The sequence below is a fragment of the Delphinapterus leucas genome, chromosome 15 (assembly GCF_059928025.1).
Source record: "Delphinapterus leucas isolate spDelLeu-1000000601 "Yukka" chromosome 15, BTC_Dleu_Yukka2, whole genome shotgun sequence".
NCBI lineage: Eukaryota > Metazoa > Chordata > Mammalia > Artiodactyla > Monodontidae > Delphinapterus > Delphinapterus leucas.
The window spans coordinates 82,231,623-82,245,989 of record NC_143143.1 but is presented as its reverse complement, the minus strand read 5'-3'; the positions used below and the strand labels follow the sequence as shown (position 1 = coordinate 82,245,989).

The 14,367-nt window shown below is 50.1% G+C and overlaps 2 protein-coding genes across 3 annotated transcripts in view; one reads left to right on the top strand and one right to left on the bottom strand.

Annotated features, from left to right (window-relative positions):
* AURKA (aurora kinase A) overlaps positions 1-3,265 on the top strand; it is a 19,521-nt gene extending 16,256 nt beyond the window's left edge. For both annotated transcript variants that reach the window (XM_022597403.3, XM_022597404.3), the window contains exons 8-9: positions 1,131-1,305; positions 1,432-3,265. In XM_022597403.3, coding sequence (XP_022453111.1) covers positions 1,131-1,305; positions 1,432-1,611 — 355 coding nt within the window. In that variant the 3' untranslated portion in view covers positions 1,612-3,265. The remainder of the gene's footprint in view (positions 1-1,130; positions 1,306-1,431) is intronic.
* Positions 3,217-14,367, bottom strand: MIMS2 (mitochondrial inner membrane structural 2). Its single transcript, XM_022597405.3, has 3 exons — positions 14,089-14,367; positions 5,795-5,970; positions 3,217-5,597 (listed from the first exon to the last, which is right to left on the bottom strand). The coding sequence occupies exons 1-3, from the start codon at positions 14,272-14,274 to the stop codon at positions 5,381-5,383; spliced, it is 579 nt and encodes a 192-aa protein (XP_022453113.1). The 5' UTR covers positions 14,275-14,367; the 3' UTR covers positions 3,217-5,380.

Here is a 14,367-nt window from a genome sequence, read left to right as displayed (position 1 = left end):
TTTAAAAAGTTTTAGCCAGATTACCTTAAAGCCAGTTGAAAAAAAATTGTGTAGTCTAAAATAGATGCCATTGGGTGTGGGGAGCTTTGTTTTTGTTACAGACCACTCCTAATTGTTTCCAGCAAGGCACTGAATCTGCTGCTGCAGTCTCTGTTTAAAAAAAAAAAAAAAAAGTCTCGTGGTCTGCCACGGGTGGGAGCTGTTGGCACCTGGCTTCATGGCATCGCAGGGCTAAACTGTACCTTAACCCTCCCAGTGGTGTCATCGTGACAGGAAAGGTAGCTGATCCTTTTCTGAAGAGGACACTGTGTAAATGTTGGTCACTTCTCCTCGCCTCCCGTACCTTGGTAACTGTAAGAGCTCCTTCGATATTGTGCTGTCATTTGAGCACCCCCTGATTCGGGCCGTCTCCTGAATCTCGGTGGTGATGAGAGGCTAGGTGTCTGGAGAGGTAGCTCCTTAATCCTGGGTCACCATGCAGTCGAGCGAGCATTTGTGCGCTCACTGGGCACCAGGGAAAGAATAACTGATGTAAACCAGCAAAACCTGCATGGTCTTTGCTCCTGTTTTGATGTTTGTTTCCAACCTCTATTATAAAAACAACATACAGACGTGCTGCATTGGTCACCTGTCGATCCAGTGCCTACACTCAAACAGTTGTTAACATTTTGCCATGTTGGGTGTGTCGTCTACGTATAAGTTGGAGACAGTGTGCTTTGTCCTTTGAGTGCTTCAGGGTGCATCTCCTAAAAATAAGGACATTGTCCTGTATAATCACAACCATTATCACGCCTAAGAAAATTAACAGCCTTATTAATATCTATTTAGTCCATGTTCAAATTTCCCTAGTTGTCCACAAAATTTTATAGTGGTGATACTTTAAATCCTATATTTTGTATCATTTAAGGAAGTTCTGGAGTTGGACAGATTTGGAGTGCAGCTTGATTGCTAGCTGTGAGATCTTGTACATCTGCCTGTCTAAAAGTGGGGATTTATAACAGTACCTGCTTCGTAGCACAGGATCTAGCCTAGGAAAAGCGCTCAACGTTAGTGTAATGGTTGGTGATTTTGAGCAGCTGTTGTGCATCAGAAACAGAAGCACGTCAACCTGAACCTGCCTGCGTTTTTAGGAGAACCACCCTCTGCGGTACCCTGGACTACTTGCCGCCTGAGATGATTGAAGGCCGGATGCATGACGAGAAGGTGGATCTCTGGAGCCTTGGGGTACTTTGCTATGAATTTCTAGTTGGGAAGCCTCCTTTTGAGGCAAACACATACCAAGAGACCTACAAAAGAATATCACGGGTAAGACATCACTAGAAAGGACCCATCATTCCTTATCAGCCTTGACTTTAGGCTACGATCTGAATATTTATCCCGTTCTCTCTTAGCCACGTTTGTGACCCTGTCACTTATTGTACACTTACCCAGGTGGAATTCACATTCCCTGACTTTGTGCCAGAGGGAGCCAGGGACCTCATTTCCAGACTGCTGAAGCATAATCCCAGCCAGCGGCCCACCCTCAAAGAAGTACTTGAACACCCCTGGATCACGGCAAATTCAAAACCATCGAGTAGTCAAAAAAAAGAATCAGCTAGCAAACAATCTTAAGAATCTTTGGGGGCAGAAATCCTCGAGACAGGGCTGCTGATAATCTGCCTGGAACAGGCTGCTGGCGTATCTCCCTGCTGCCTGCCCACCGTCGAGATGCTACAGGAAATACTGTTTATGAGCAGGCAGTGCTCGGCCTCCCAGTTCAGAGCTCCACCTCTGCAGACACGCCGCTCTGCAGTGGGAGTAGCTGTGGTTATATAATCAATTTGGAGGCAAGGTTCAAGTGCAGCCACCCCACAGCCTGTTTTGAGTAAGGTGTCCTTGTGGAAGATGGACTCGCAGCCTGGCTGTGGGGAAGGGCGGCTGTTTGGTCCTGACTCGACCCGTTGAAAATCTGTGCAATAACTTTCCAAGTCCCTGTGTGCGTGTAACTTATCGGGTGGCCCAGTCTGGTAAAGCTGTCGGAATGAACATGTGATTCTTTCTTTTAAATGTTAAAATAAAGACTTTTGTATAGACTTGTATTTTTACCTCCATGGCATTCCTTTAGGACCGCTCTCAGTGTCTGTCCAGTACCCCTGCCGAGCCTGCTTGTTGGTCCTCAGCCACTTACCTCCTGGTGAGACTGAGCGGGGGCCTCTGGGGGACCACCAGAGCTGCAGGTGGTCAGGACAGAGCGGGGGAGTCCTGCACATACACACCTGCCCATCCCTGGTCTCTGACTGTGTTCTCAACAGGATGGCAAAGAGCTTCACACGTGGGGTGAACCAGTTCTTGCCAAATGGATTTTCCAAGTGTGGCTTTTGTCCTGATTCTCTGGTGAAGGAGTGTTTGCCTAAACGGAATCCCTCCTCCGCAGCCGTACTTGGATCTGGGCGCTGTCAGTGTTCATCGTGGCTTATAAAGTGGACGCCTGCTGCCCCTTCAGTACAGCTGGCAGAGGCTTCCCTTCTTCCCCTTGTCACCTGGTTCCCACGGGACACACTGGAGTTGTGGCATCTGTGTGAACTTGAAACCTGACTCCACAAATACACCTGTCTGCAGTACATGGGTAATTCTTTTCACCACCTGTTCACTCTTGGCCTAGAAATGAGGTGCCATGAGAGGAGCTGGCCTCACGTTCTATGTGTTCCTATCATGTAAAATGACGTATTTCTAGCTGCCAACACCTGTGCATCAACCAAAGATGATGAACTTGACCATAATGAAGGCAAAGGTGGAAGTGTTGAACTTACTGGGAACTAGGAGAGGAAACATGCTTTCATGGCCAACTTTCAGTGCAAGAGGCCTACAGAGATCAGAAATGTCTACACAGAAGGACGTGGCTGTACGCTTCCATGTCAGAGTTGCCGAAGTAGTTGTGGAAACTTAAGAACTGAGTAAAACTGCCGTGTCCAGTTAGCCCTGTTGGGACAAAGGAGCTTTTGGTTCCCACAGGCTTGAGCTTTTACATCCCGGAGTAGTAGTTCATCCATCCACCCCGGATGTAGTCAACGCAACGTGACTAACCCCACCAGTGACACTAGCTAAGCTGTCATTTCCCCAAACAGTCGCACAGAAGCACAGAAAAGAGCTCACTGTAGCAGCACAGCATTAATAAACCGGTCACACGCACTGCCGCGTCATAATCAGCAGCAGTGATGGCTTCTTAAGAATAAAACGTTCTTCATAAACTTTACAAAGTGTTTATTTGTTTCACGGAATTTAAGCTGCTCATTTTGTCAGATAAAAAATTAGAGGTGAACAGTGGCTTACGTGTTTAAAATAGATCATCAGTTTTATTCCCCTAGTTCCATAAAAACAATGTAAATACAAGTGATCTGTACATCCTGCTGGTGAATTCACATAATGCTGTAACTCCCTGGTCCTTTGATTGCCTCTCCTCTCTAGTTACTCTGTTCTGCTCTGACAACTGGCCACTGGAGTGGAGTGGAGTTGGGGCTTACAAGAGAATGCTATGGCTACTTGGTATGATAATTTGTTTTATTGCTTGCCCTTTCAGTCCACTCCCATTCAAGCCCTTAAACCTGTAGGAATCCCTATCGGCTTTTTTGCATAGGCATTACTCACGAGTTGAATGGTTGGGAGGCCGGTGAGGAAGGTGGTTAGGAGCCCAGAGCCAACTGTTCACACACAGACAGCAACACAGAAGTGCTGGTCCTGTCCTCATGAGGAATTACCTAGCACTGGTGCCATCTCTCTCTGATGTGGATGTGTCCTGGGAATTAGACCCCAGAAAGGCAGTCTAATTCCAACTTTAAATTGCTAAAACCTTTTGGCAGTGGGCTAACTGCTTTAAAAGGGCGGGTGGGGGGTGGAATAATGGATCCACTTTAAAGATCTTGCAAGTGGAGAATCTGGCTCACAAAGATTCTCATAAAAGTTAACTGAAACAACTGATTGACGTGGGTTACTACGGGCTAACGAGGAAAAACTGTCAATAGTCAGATCTCAGTAAAACCAGGATGATCAGTTTATAGTTCCTTGAGTTTTCTGATTGTCACAAATGTAGTTAATCAAACCAAAAAACTAAAGTAAAAAATAAATCTGGGAGCCAGAAAGATAAATGCAACCCCTGAACCATGGTGGCAGGGCAGTTACACTGGGGTTCCTGCAGTGTGCAGCCAGTGTCCCGTCAGTGATGCTGAAGCCCACGGGAATATAGTCCTTCTCCGTTGCTTGCTCCTGACTGTCTCAAGGAGAAAGTCTCAACTGAGATCTGTGTGCTTGCATTTCTGTTCTTAACCAATGTCCCAAACAGAGAACGAGGGGCCTAAAGTCACACGCCCTTTATCTGGTAAACTAGCTCGGTCCCTGCCCGGCCTGTATTATTATTTTGCGGTTGTCTCCCATTTACAGCAACTGCTAGTAATTTTACTTTTTTAGAGAGTGATACAAAATCTTTTTTTGCATACATAATTTTAACTCAATTAAAAAATATAAGTAGCAACACAATGTAAACACTGTGACACTAGTTCTGGAATGTCTGAAGTCTGAGACAGAGCTTGTCAGGCCAAGATTGTCTCAGCTTTGCGTATATGTACAGTATCCAGATTCCTGAGGACACAGGCGTCCGGGGCCAACTGATGCCATTACTACTGGATGAAGTTTCCGTATTTTACCGAAACAGAGACAAATGATTCTAACCTACTTTGATGAAGTTTGGGAAAAATCAGCTGAGGCAGGCCCCATCATGTCCAGATTTGAAGGTGTCTTGGGATCAGTGAAACGTACCAGAAATACTTGTTTTTCTTTCCCCCCAAACAAGTGTAATGAACGTCAAAGTGTTGATGCTAATTAAGATCCTGATTCCATATTGTGAAGTCTTAAATTCTGCTTCATTAATTGTAGCACTGGCAGCTGTTCTGCACATTACTGCATATTAAAATGAAGGCCGCCTGACAGCAAATATTGGAGGAAGGGGAACTTTAAAAACCAGCTTAGTGAATCGCTGCCCTTTAAGAACTTGAGCAAAGATTAACCCCTGAGGCTTCTTTCTGCACGCAGACCCTCACCAGTGATCCTCCGGAAGGAACATTTCCTGGCTGACAGTTTTGTTTCAGATGATAACTCAATGGTGATGCTTTGCTGACACTGTAGATGGTGCAGACAAGCCCTATGATGAATAGCATTACCAAAACTCATAAAGCAAAAAAATCACAGTGATTTGAAACCCTGAATTTTTGCTGGCAAAAGTAAATGCTATTCACGAGAAGACAGCAGCTAGCCCCTTCCTCACCCCCACCATAAACCCTACATCATAAAACCAGTCCAAAATGTATCATTTCAAAGAAATAGGTTTTCAGGCCCACAGCTGAAGAGTTCATCAAGGCTTTGCAGCTGGAGGTTTAAAAATTCCCACTTTCCGAAAATACCTGACAATCAGGGGCACGGAAACTAAGGTAATGCTTATCCTCACGGGTGCAAACAGCTTGTGGATGGCATAGGCCACCACGAAAGTACTTGTGCCTGCTGCCATTTTCGACTGTACCAGTGACTCTTTAAACCCGAGTTTAAGCAGGATGGCTGACATGTCCACACCACTGGAGGGGAGAGAGGCAAACAGACAAACACAAAAGGGATAGAGTTAACCGATCAATTTGGCTATGACATTTACAGTATTTTAAAAAATGTGATGAAAGTAGCTAGATGAATATAAAGTCTTAGGAAAAAAGTTCTTATTCCCAAAGACACTTGGATGACAGCGAAAAACAAATATCTACTACTGTCAGAATCTTACCTTGAAACAACCATGTAAAACATGCCCAAAGAGATTAATGAGATTCCAATGTGCAGTGACACGCCAACGGCACCATATTCTTGAAAGATCTTTTTCAGCTGCTGCGACTTGCTTTGCTTTTTCTCCTCTGTACTGCTGACGTTGCCGCCTGTTGTCACAGTGATTTTGCTGGTATCCTGCGCACAAGCCAAAGAAGGGGAGACGCTTTAGGGCAGGAGCAAGGATGTTAGTGGTCATCAACAGCCTCAGATTCAGGCAGCGTGCTGCTCTTTCCCGTCCAGTGAGAGGTAAGTTACTATCTTTCTTTGTCAGCTGAGGCTAATGCCCGCTAAGCCACTGAGTGCAGTGAAGGGCTGGGTACCAGGTACGATGGGTGGTACGATGGGCAGAACGATGGCCCCTAAGATGTCTAGGTCCTAGTCCCCAGAACCTGTGAATATGTTACCTTACGTGGCAGAAGGATTTTGCAGGTGGGATTAAGTTAAGGATCTGCGATGGGCAAATCATCCAGGATTTTCTGAGTGGGACCAGTGGGACCTTAATCATAAGGGTCCTGTGAGTGGACACAGGGGGGCAGGAGGGTCAGAGAAGCAGACGTGAGGACGGAAGCAGAGTCAGATTTGCAGAGATTTGTGCTGCTGCCTCTGAAGACAGAGGAAAAGGCCACGAGCCAAGGAGTGCAGCACCTCCAGAAGCTGGACAAGGCAGGAAATGGATTCTCCCGTAGAGCCACTGGAAGGAACCAGCCCTGCCCACACACTGACTTTAGCCCTGTGAGACCCCGTTTGGGCTTCTGACCTCCAGGGCTGTCAAAGAATAAATGTGTGTCGTTTCATGCCTCCAGGTTTGTGGTGACGTGACAACCATGCTAGACTCTACAAGACAGTGGGTACGAAATAAAACAGAGCAGAAGCCGTGACTTATCTACTTCTGGAATCAAGATTTACCCCTGAGATCTGAACGGAGAAAGGGAGGGCTAGTTCTCGGGCCATAAATGCAGCGGCCGGGTTAGTACAGAACATATTCATTGCGTGGGGTGTTTGTTAACAATTACTGAGCATCTACAGGGCCTGGAATGTTTGGGAGAAATAAAAACAACCACCTTGGATTAAAAAGACAAAACTCCTCAATATGGAGAGTGCCTTTTTCATCAAAGGATTTCTTCAGCTCTAACGACAGACCTCAGAGCTCTTCTCACGGGCAGCATCTGGGTCAGTCAGCTCCGGCTACTGACTTTGCAGCGGGACGGCTGCTTTCTTGTATTTTTAGAACATGCTGCAGTGGAGCCATGCTTCAAAGGCTGCGGTGGGGGGGTGGGGAGGTGGGGACACATGACATGCAGCGTGGCATCCCCAGGGACAAAAGTGAAATGACACAGGTGCCCAGGGCAGCAGCCTCCAACCGCAACGAGGCACAGGTCCTCCTCCCGGCCCTGCCCTGCTTCAGAGCCCCTGCTGGCGGGCAGGTGGGAGCTCTGACCAAGCACGTCTGGGGCCTCCCTGCAGACGCTGCCTTTCTCAAGAGCTCCCAGGGGACCCGGATGCTGCTGATCCATCTGTCTGTGCCCAGGTGCCCAGCCTCTGATTTCATAGATGTGGGGTGAGGCCTGGGCACTGCGATTAGGTATCAGTTCCCCTGGTGCTTCTAAGTGATCAGCCAGCGTTGCCAGGTAAATTACCTGCTCAGCACTCTCGCCTCCCCTTGCCCTGCTCCTGCCCACCCTCAGCAGACTCTCCACGTGGCAGTCGCTTCTCAGATGTACCTGCCTTGCAACAGACTGGAGTGAGCCACTTCCTAAGCTGGAAACACAAACGTCACCTCCTCCAAGAGGCCCTCCTTGACCACCTCAGCTGCCTGCCCTCAGTGGCAGCCATGCTATCACATCTGTACTTCCCTCTCTGAGATTTCCATCTTCAGGAGTTGTCCTGCTTATAATGTAACAAATATAACAAATACATGTATGTAAGCATTCCGTTCTTCGCTTGTTTGCTGTTGGCCAGAGGCCCGGAATGTGTGGTTCCAGGGAGCAGGGACCTGGTCGTCTTGCCCGGCTCCTAGCACTGGGAGGGTGAAGGGACCATCTCTGCCCGGTGTATTAGGGGTCGAGCTGGATTGCATGCACAGGTACTAGGATGTGATCAAGAGTTTTTACTTTTTTGGCCACGCCACACAGCTGTGCCTTGGGATCTTAGTTCCCCATCCAGGGATTAAACCCGCGCCCTCGGCACTGAAATCGCGGAGTCCTAACCACTGGACTGCCAGGGAACTCCCTGATAAAGAGTTTTAAGTGCAGCAGGTCCCCTTCCTCCTCAGATACTTCTGGAGGCTTGCCCACCCAAGCCTCGTCCCCCCATCGCACGCCAGGCCCGCACTGTGTCCTCCATCCCTCGTGCTCATCCATGCTGTCCCCTAAGCCAGCAGCCCTGGTGGCCCACCCCCGCCCTTCCCTCCTCAGGACGTGACGGTGTCTGCCCATCAGAATCCACTGCCCCGCCCTCCACCGGGCCCACTGCAGTCGGCCTCCTGGGCTGTTTTCTTTCTTTGACGGCACTCGGACCAGACCTCCCGAGCTACTCTTGCCCGGGCTGTAGGCAGGGACATGAGAGACCAGGGGTCACCCAGGGGCCCGGGGCCTGACCTCGCAGGTCTCCCATGAGGGGCTGACCCTACAGAGTAGCAGACAGGGCTACTGACCGGAGGGGCGCTGAGCGGTGCCAGCCTAGGTGGGTTTAGGGAACGCTGCTTCAGGACCACCTGGCCCAGGCCCCTCATCTCTCCCCTGGGTTACTGTGATGGCCTCCCTCCCAGCTGGTCCCCCAATCCCACCCTTGACCACTCAACACAGTGGCCAGAGGGAGCCTGTAAAAACCGAGGTGGGATTATAGCACCACCCCCGTCAGAGGCCTCCTGGAAGCACCAGCCCCTCAGCCCTCCAGGCCCGCCGCCCCCTACCCCCATTCTCCTTCCTGCTACCCATTTGGGCCACGTGGCCTTCTTGCTGCTTTAAGCAGGCCAGGCCAGGACCGCTCCTGGCCTTGGCATCTGCTGCTCCCTCTGCCTGAATGCTTTTCCTCAGACGTCCTCATAGCCCCGCCTCCAGGTCTTTATTCCGACATCACCTCAGGGAGGCCCTCCTGGAGCACCCTCTTTAAAACCGAGACCCTCACACAGCTGCTCCTGTGCAGTTCCCTCCATCGGGCCGTCACCACCTAACGCCCCACGTGCGTTTCTTCCTTCTCCCCAGGGAGGCCCATCCACTTTGGTAACAGTTTTGCTGGTATATAGATTACAGGCCATTTAAAACGTACAGTCAAATGGTTTATGTGTGTTTGCAGTTGTGCAACCATCACAAGGATCTAATTTTGGAACATTTTTGTCACCCAATTAGCAGTCACTCCCCACTCCTCTCTGCCCCATCCTGATGGGGAAAGGCAAACATGAAACTCCTTTCTGTCTATGGATTTGCCCTTTCTGGACGTTTCATGTAAACGGGGCCATACAGCATGGGGCCTTTTGTGACTGGCTTCTGCTACAGACTGAATGTTTGTGGAAACCCTACCCCGCCCCAGATTCCTATGTTGAAACCGAATCCCCACCAGGATGGTATTTGGAGGTGGGAGGTGACTAGGTCATGAGGGTGGAGCCCTCACGAATGGGATCAGGGCCCTTGTAAAAGAGACCCCAGAGCGCTCCCTTGAACCTTCTACCATGTGAGGACATGGCAAGAAGACAGAAGACAGCTGGCTATGAACTCGGAAGCAGGCCCTCACCAGACACTGAATCTGCGCGTGTCTTGACCTTGGACTTCTTGACTCCAGGACTGTGAGAAATGAATGTCTGCTGTTTAAGCTGCCCAGTCTATGGTGTTATAGCAGCCCGAACAGACTACGGCAGCTTTTTTCACTTATCATCGTGTTTTCAAGGTTCATCCACGTTGTAGCAGGTATCAAACTTCATTCCTTTTTATGAAGCAGAATTTGATTCAACTGAAATACAAAGTACAGATTCTAAAATTTACTCTTCAGGGCAAGCTGGGAGCCACAGTACATTTTGCCCTACAAAGAATGTCTGCAGTGTCTGGAGCCCTGTTGTGTCTGGTAACCCCTGGGGCAGCCTCTCAGCTTGGTTTCATGCTGGACAGGAGGGCTTGGCTCTGGACCAGCTGCCAGAATGGAAGATAAACCGTGGCTGCTGCACGTACGTAGAAGATAAGAAGGCACAAAAGCAGACTCTCCTACTGTCCCCAAAAGAACTAAGTAAGGCTCAGTGAAGGGCCACATTCCATGCACGGCGAGGAGGGGGTGGAATTCAGTCTTGGATTAAAACTTGCCCAGAATTGGGAATTCCCTGGTGGTCTAGTAGTTAGGACCCTGCGCTTTCACTGCCGAGGGCACGAGTTCAATCCCTGGTCAGGGAACTAAGATCTCACAAGCCGCGCAGCGTAGCCAAAAAAAAAAAAAAAAAACCTTTCCCAAAAGAGTTGGCACAAAACTCAGATTTATTAGTTGAAAGAGTCTTTTCATTACCTCCCAACTGAAAGAGCATCTCTTTTGTTCCCAAACTGCAGTTGGGACTGAAAAAAAAAAAAAAAACCAAACAAACAAAACCCCAAAACACCTGGAAGCTTTAAATTAAAGCTTCAATTAAAATTAAATCTGTTTCATTAAAGGCTGCTCAGTCCCTGGGAATTAAGTGTTAAGGTCCTAAGGCGGGAGACGAACTGTATTTCCTCTCTGCCTTTAGCTTTGACTTCTGCGGGCTTTTTTCAGACTTAAGAAAACAAACACTTAAAAAATGGGGAGTGCCTACTAAAATCCAGTATCCATTTATGGGGTCCCAGAGGCTGGTTTTGATAGGCAGGAAAGCATAACGTTTTTTGAAAGGTTTTAGGAAAACCACCAGTGTCCTCAAGAGAGGCTCCTTCTATTGAGCCAGGTACCGGGCTTAGCACTTTAAAGGCGCCATCCCATAAAAACCCTCACAACCCCACGACGTGGGCACCTCTGTCGCTCCCACTTTGACAGATGGGAGACCAAGGTTTGGGGCAAAGCTATGAGCTGGCTGGCGGCGCCCAGACTGAGTTCTGTGCTGCAGGCTCCCCTTCATGTCCCCCAAGAGCTGAACATTCCTCAAGGAAGAGCCTGTTCCAGAACGTCAAGGCTCTGGAGGGGAGAAGGAAAACTGTCACCAGTACCCTTCGGTTGGGCCAGCACCGCGCCCTCCCTGTTCTCTGACACCCAGCAGCCAGAATGGCCGCTGGGAGCTCAGGCTCCTTCTGATAAACAGCTCCCCACCCGCCTTTTGGCTGCGGATGAAGTGCCCCGGATGGGAGATCTGCCAGGCCCTGATAGGAGGAGCAGTGGACAAACCCCGGTTCCAAGAGCCAAACAACGTCCTGAGGCTGATGACGGGTGAAAGCCCCTTTCACTTCCCACCCTGGACATCTGGCCCAACCAGACTTCATTATGTCCCCTCTGTCTACTTGCCAGGACCGGGTGGAACTGTCTCTCTCTCTCGAGAGCCCTTTTCTGTACGACCTCTATTTTGGCAAAAGGCCTTTTGGCCAGAAAAGAAAAAAAGGCAGCCAGGGCTTCCCTGGTGGCACAGTGGTTGAGAATCTGCCTGTCAGTGCAGGGGACACGGGTTCGAGCCCTGGTCTGGGAAGATCCCGCATGCCGCGGAGCACCTGGGCCCGTGAGCCACAACTACTGAGCCTGTGCGTCTCGAGCCTGTGCTCCGCAACAAGAGAGAGAGGCTGCGATAGTGAGAGGCCCGCACACCGTGATGAAGAGTGGCCCCCGCTCGCCGCAACTAGAGAAAGCCCTCGCACAGAAACGAAGACCCAACACAGCCAAAAATAAATTAATAAATAAATATTTTTAAAAAGTTATTCCTTAAAAAAAAAAAAAAGGCAGCCAGACTTCCAGCTACAGAATGACCAGTATCTACTGCAAGACAATGGGAGGGACAAAATATTCAGACACAACAGACAATTTCCTGTTAGCCAGTGCTGCAGTTAGTTTTTAACTTTCTAGAGTTAGAAGCTTATATGGACAATTTTCTTCCTTTTATCCTGGAAATCTCTTTAATCATTGTGGGTCATGCATTTTTCTTCCTAACCCTGGAGGAGAATAAAGAGACTGAAATAAAGGAATTTATGAGGCGATGACCTGCAAGGAATGGAAACTTTTCAGACATTCATTTCTTCGTGAAATATCACCTTAAGAACCTGTGATGTATCCTTAGTCGCTGCCCTGGATGCAGACAACATCTACCTCCCCCGTGTCTGTTCTTAGATAAGTGCTTTCATATACCTGCAGATGGCTCTCTGAGCCCCAGTGTCCTACCTCCCAGTTCTCCCTCACACGCTGCCTTTTCAGGGAGCCCTTCCCTGATGACCTTATTTATTAAACTGGCAGCATCCCTCCCTGCAGCCCTGCCCATCTGCACCCTCCCTCCCCCCTTGGCATTTCTCAGTAGCACCTCTCACATCAACAAGCCTGATATTTTCCTTTTCTGTTTATTGTCCCTCCCATCCCACTAGACGTCAGGCTCCCTGAGGGTGGGTTATGTCTGTTTTGTTCATTGCTCTATCCCCCCACCCCCCGCCTTAGAGCAGTGCCTAGCACAGTGCAGACACTCACGAATAAGTGAGGAACACAGCACAGCTGTTGAGGGCAGAAGCCTTGGAACGAGACTGGTTTGGATCCCAGTTCTGAGAGGTAACCTCTGTGTGATTCTCAGAAAGTTACTCAACCTCTCTGGGCTTAAGCGGGGGGGATGACAGTATTGCTTACGTCACAGGGTTGTTGTGAGGATTACATGAATTAATATTTTCAAAGTACTCAGAACAGTGCCTGGTACAAAGTAAACACAATATAGTGTTTATTGTTAATATTACTTATTGCATGAATGAAAACAGGTGTCACTCTAAACAATCTGAACTTGTGAGCAATTTTTGGCTCATTCCTCAAACCTTCCTGACCCTTCTAATACAGCCTTCTTACTTTAATAAATATGGGGTGGGGGAGCAGTACACACACACACACACACACACCTGCTAGTGCCAGGCTCACAAGACAGACCAGCAAGTCAGGAGGACATTCCATATGATAAGTGCATAGAAGATGCACACCCATGGGGCTGAGGAGGGGGCCAGTGGAGGCACCCAAGGTATCACTGGTGGTCAGGGAAGGCTTCTGGGAGGAAGGGACAGCTGGGCTGATCCACAGAGAATCACCAGGAGACAGCTGGGTGTGCGCGGAGGGTGCCAGACGCATGAGGATCCCCTAACTGGGCTCAGGAGGCAGAGACAAGATCTACCACCTGTCCGATGGGGGAGCAGAAGGCAGGGAAGGAAGTTTCTCCGCCTGTGGCAGAGGCATGGTAAGGTCATGCCTATGCAACATTCAGGAAGCACTGGCTCCCGGTGGCACCATGTTGAGGCCCACATCAGCTCATGGAACTGTTCCCCAAACTATTGTTGGGAAGGTGCTATTTTAAATGCCTGCAAGGTCAGCAAACAGGCTCAGAGGCCTTCAGCACTTGGGGTAGGGCTGCACCGCTGGTGAGTGGATGCAGGCAGGCAAAGGGACCAAAGGTGCAAAGCTCCAGGCACTGCTTGTCCCAACTTGTTAGCTCTGGATCTCCAGACTTCACTGCTTACCACCTTTTCTCTTTAAGAAGACCCACTTCAAAACTTTCAAAAAGGGATTGTCTGCATTACCATTCTGAATGGAAACCAGTTTTCAGTTAGCATACACAGAAGCAGCCGAAGTGAAATATTGATGCAATGAAGTAACACTGGGTTTCTTGCGCGCATCCTGCCTGCAGTCTGACAGGGAGGCCTGCCCTCTAGGTTAGATAAAAAGGGAGTGGCAGCAAGTGTTGGGGGGGTGTTAGAGACCGCAGCACCCACCAAGCCTTTCTCCTCGGCCCAGGGAGGAAGCCCCGGCGCGACTTCAAAGGGAACAACTCTACCGCCCAGTGAGAACGTCGATACCAAGCCCAGGCCCCAGCTCCAATCCTCCCGTCCACCACCACAGTACAGCCTGACGCTTTGGGATCCTGGGATCACCTGGAGGTTGTGACCTTGGGCAGTCACCACACCTCCCTGAGCCTCAGTTTCCCCTGCTGTGAACTGGGAACTCGCTTCTTTTACTTGTAGAGATCTGAGGCCTGGGAACCCTGGCGGTGCTCGGTCTCAGGCAGCTGCGCGAGTCAGGCTCTCCTTCGGCGGAGATGGGCCGACGATCGGGGCGCGCGGGGTTCGGGGTGGGGGCGGGGAGGCTTACCTGGCGGCCGTGGCAGTTCCCGCGGGCCGCGCGCAGCAGCGGGGCGTCCAGCTCGGTCCCGAAGAGCGGCAGAAACAAGGGCGGTGGGGCGCGGGGGGCGGCAGCGCCCAGGAGCCAGGTGGCGCGAGACCGGACCCGGGCGCCCACCCTGCCCGTGGGGCACAGCAGCGCCAGCAGCCCGGCCATGGTACTCAGCCCTGCGCCGCTGCCCGCACAGCGGACAGCAGAGGGAGCAGCGCGGTGGGCGGGGCCCGCGGGAGCCCGAGCCCAGAGCGGCGG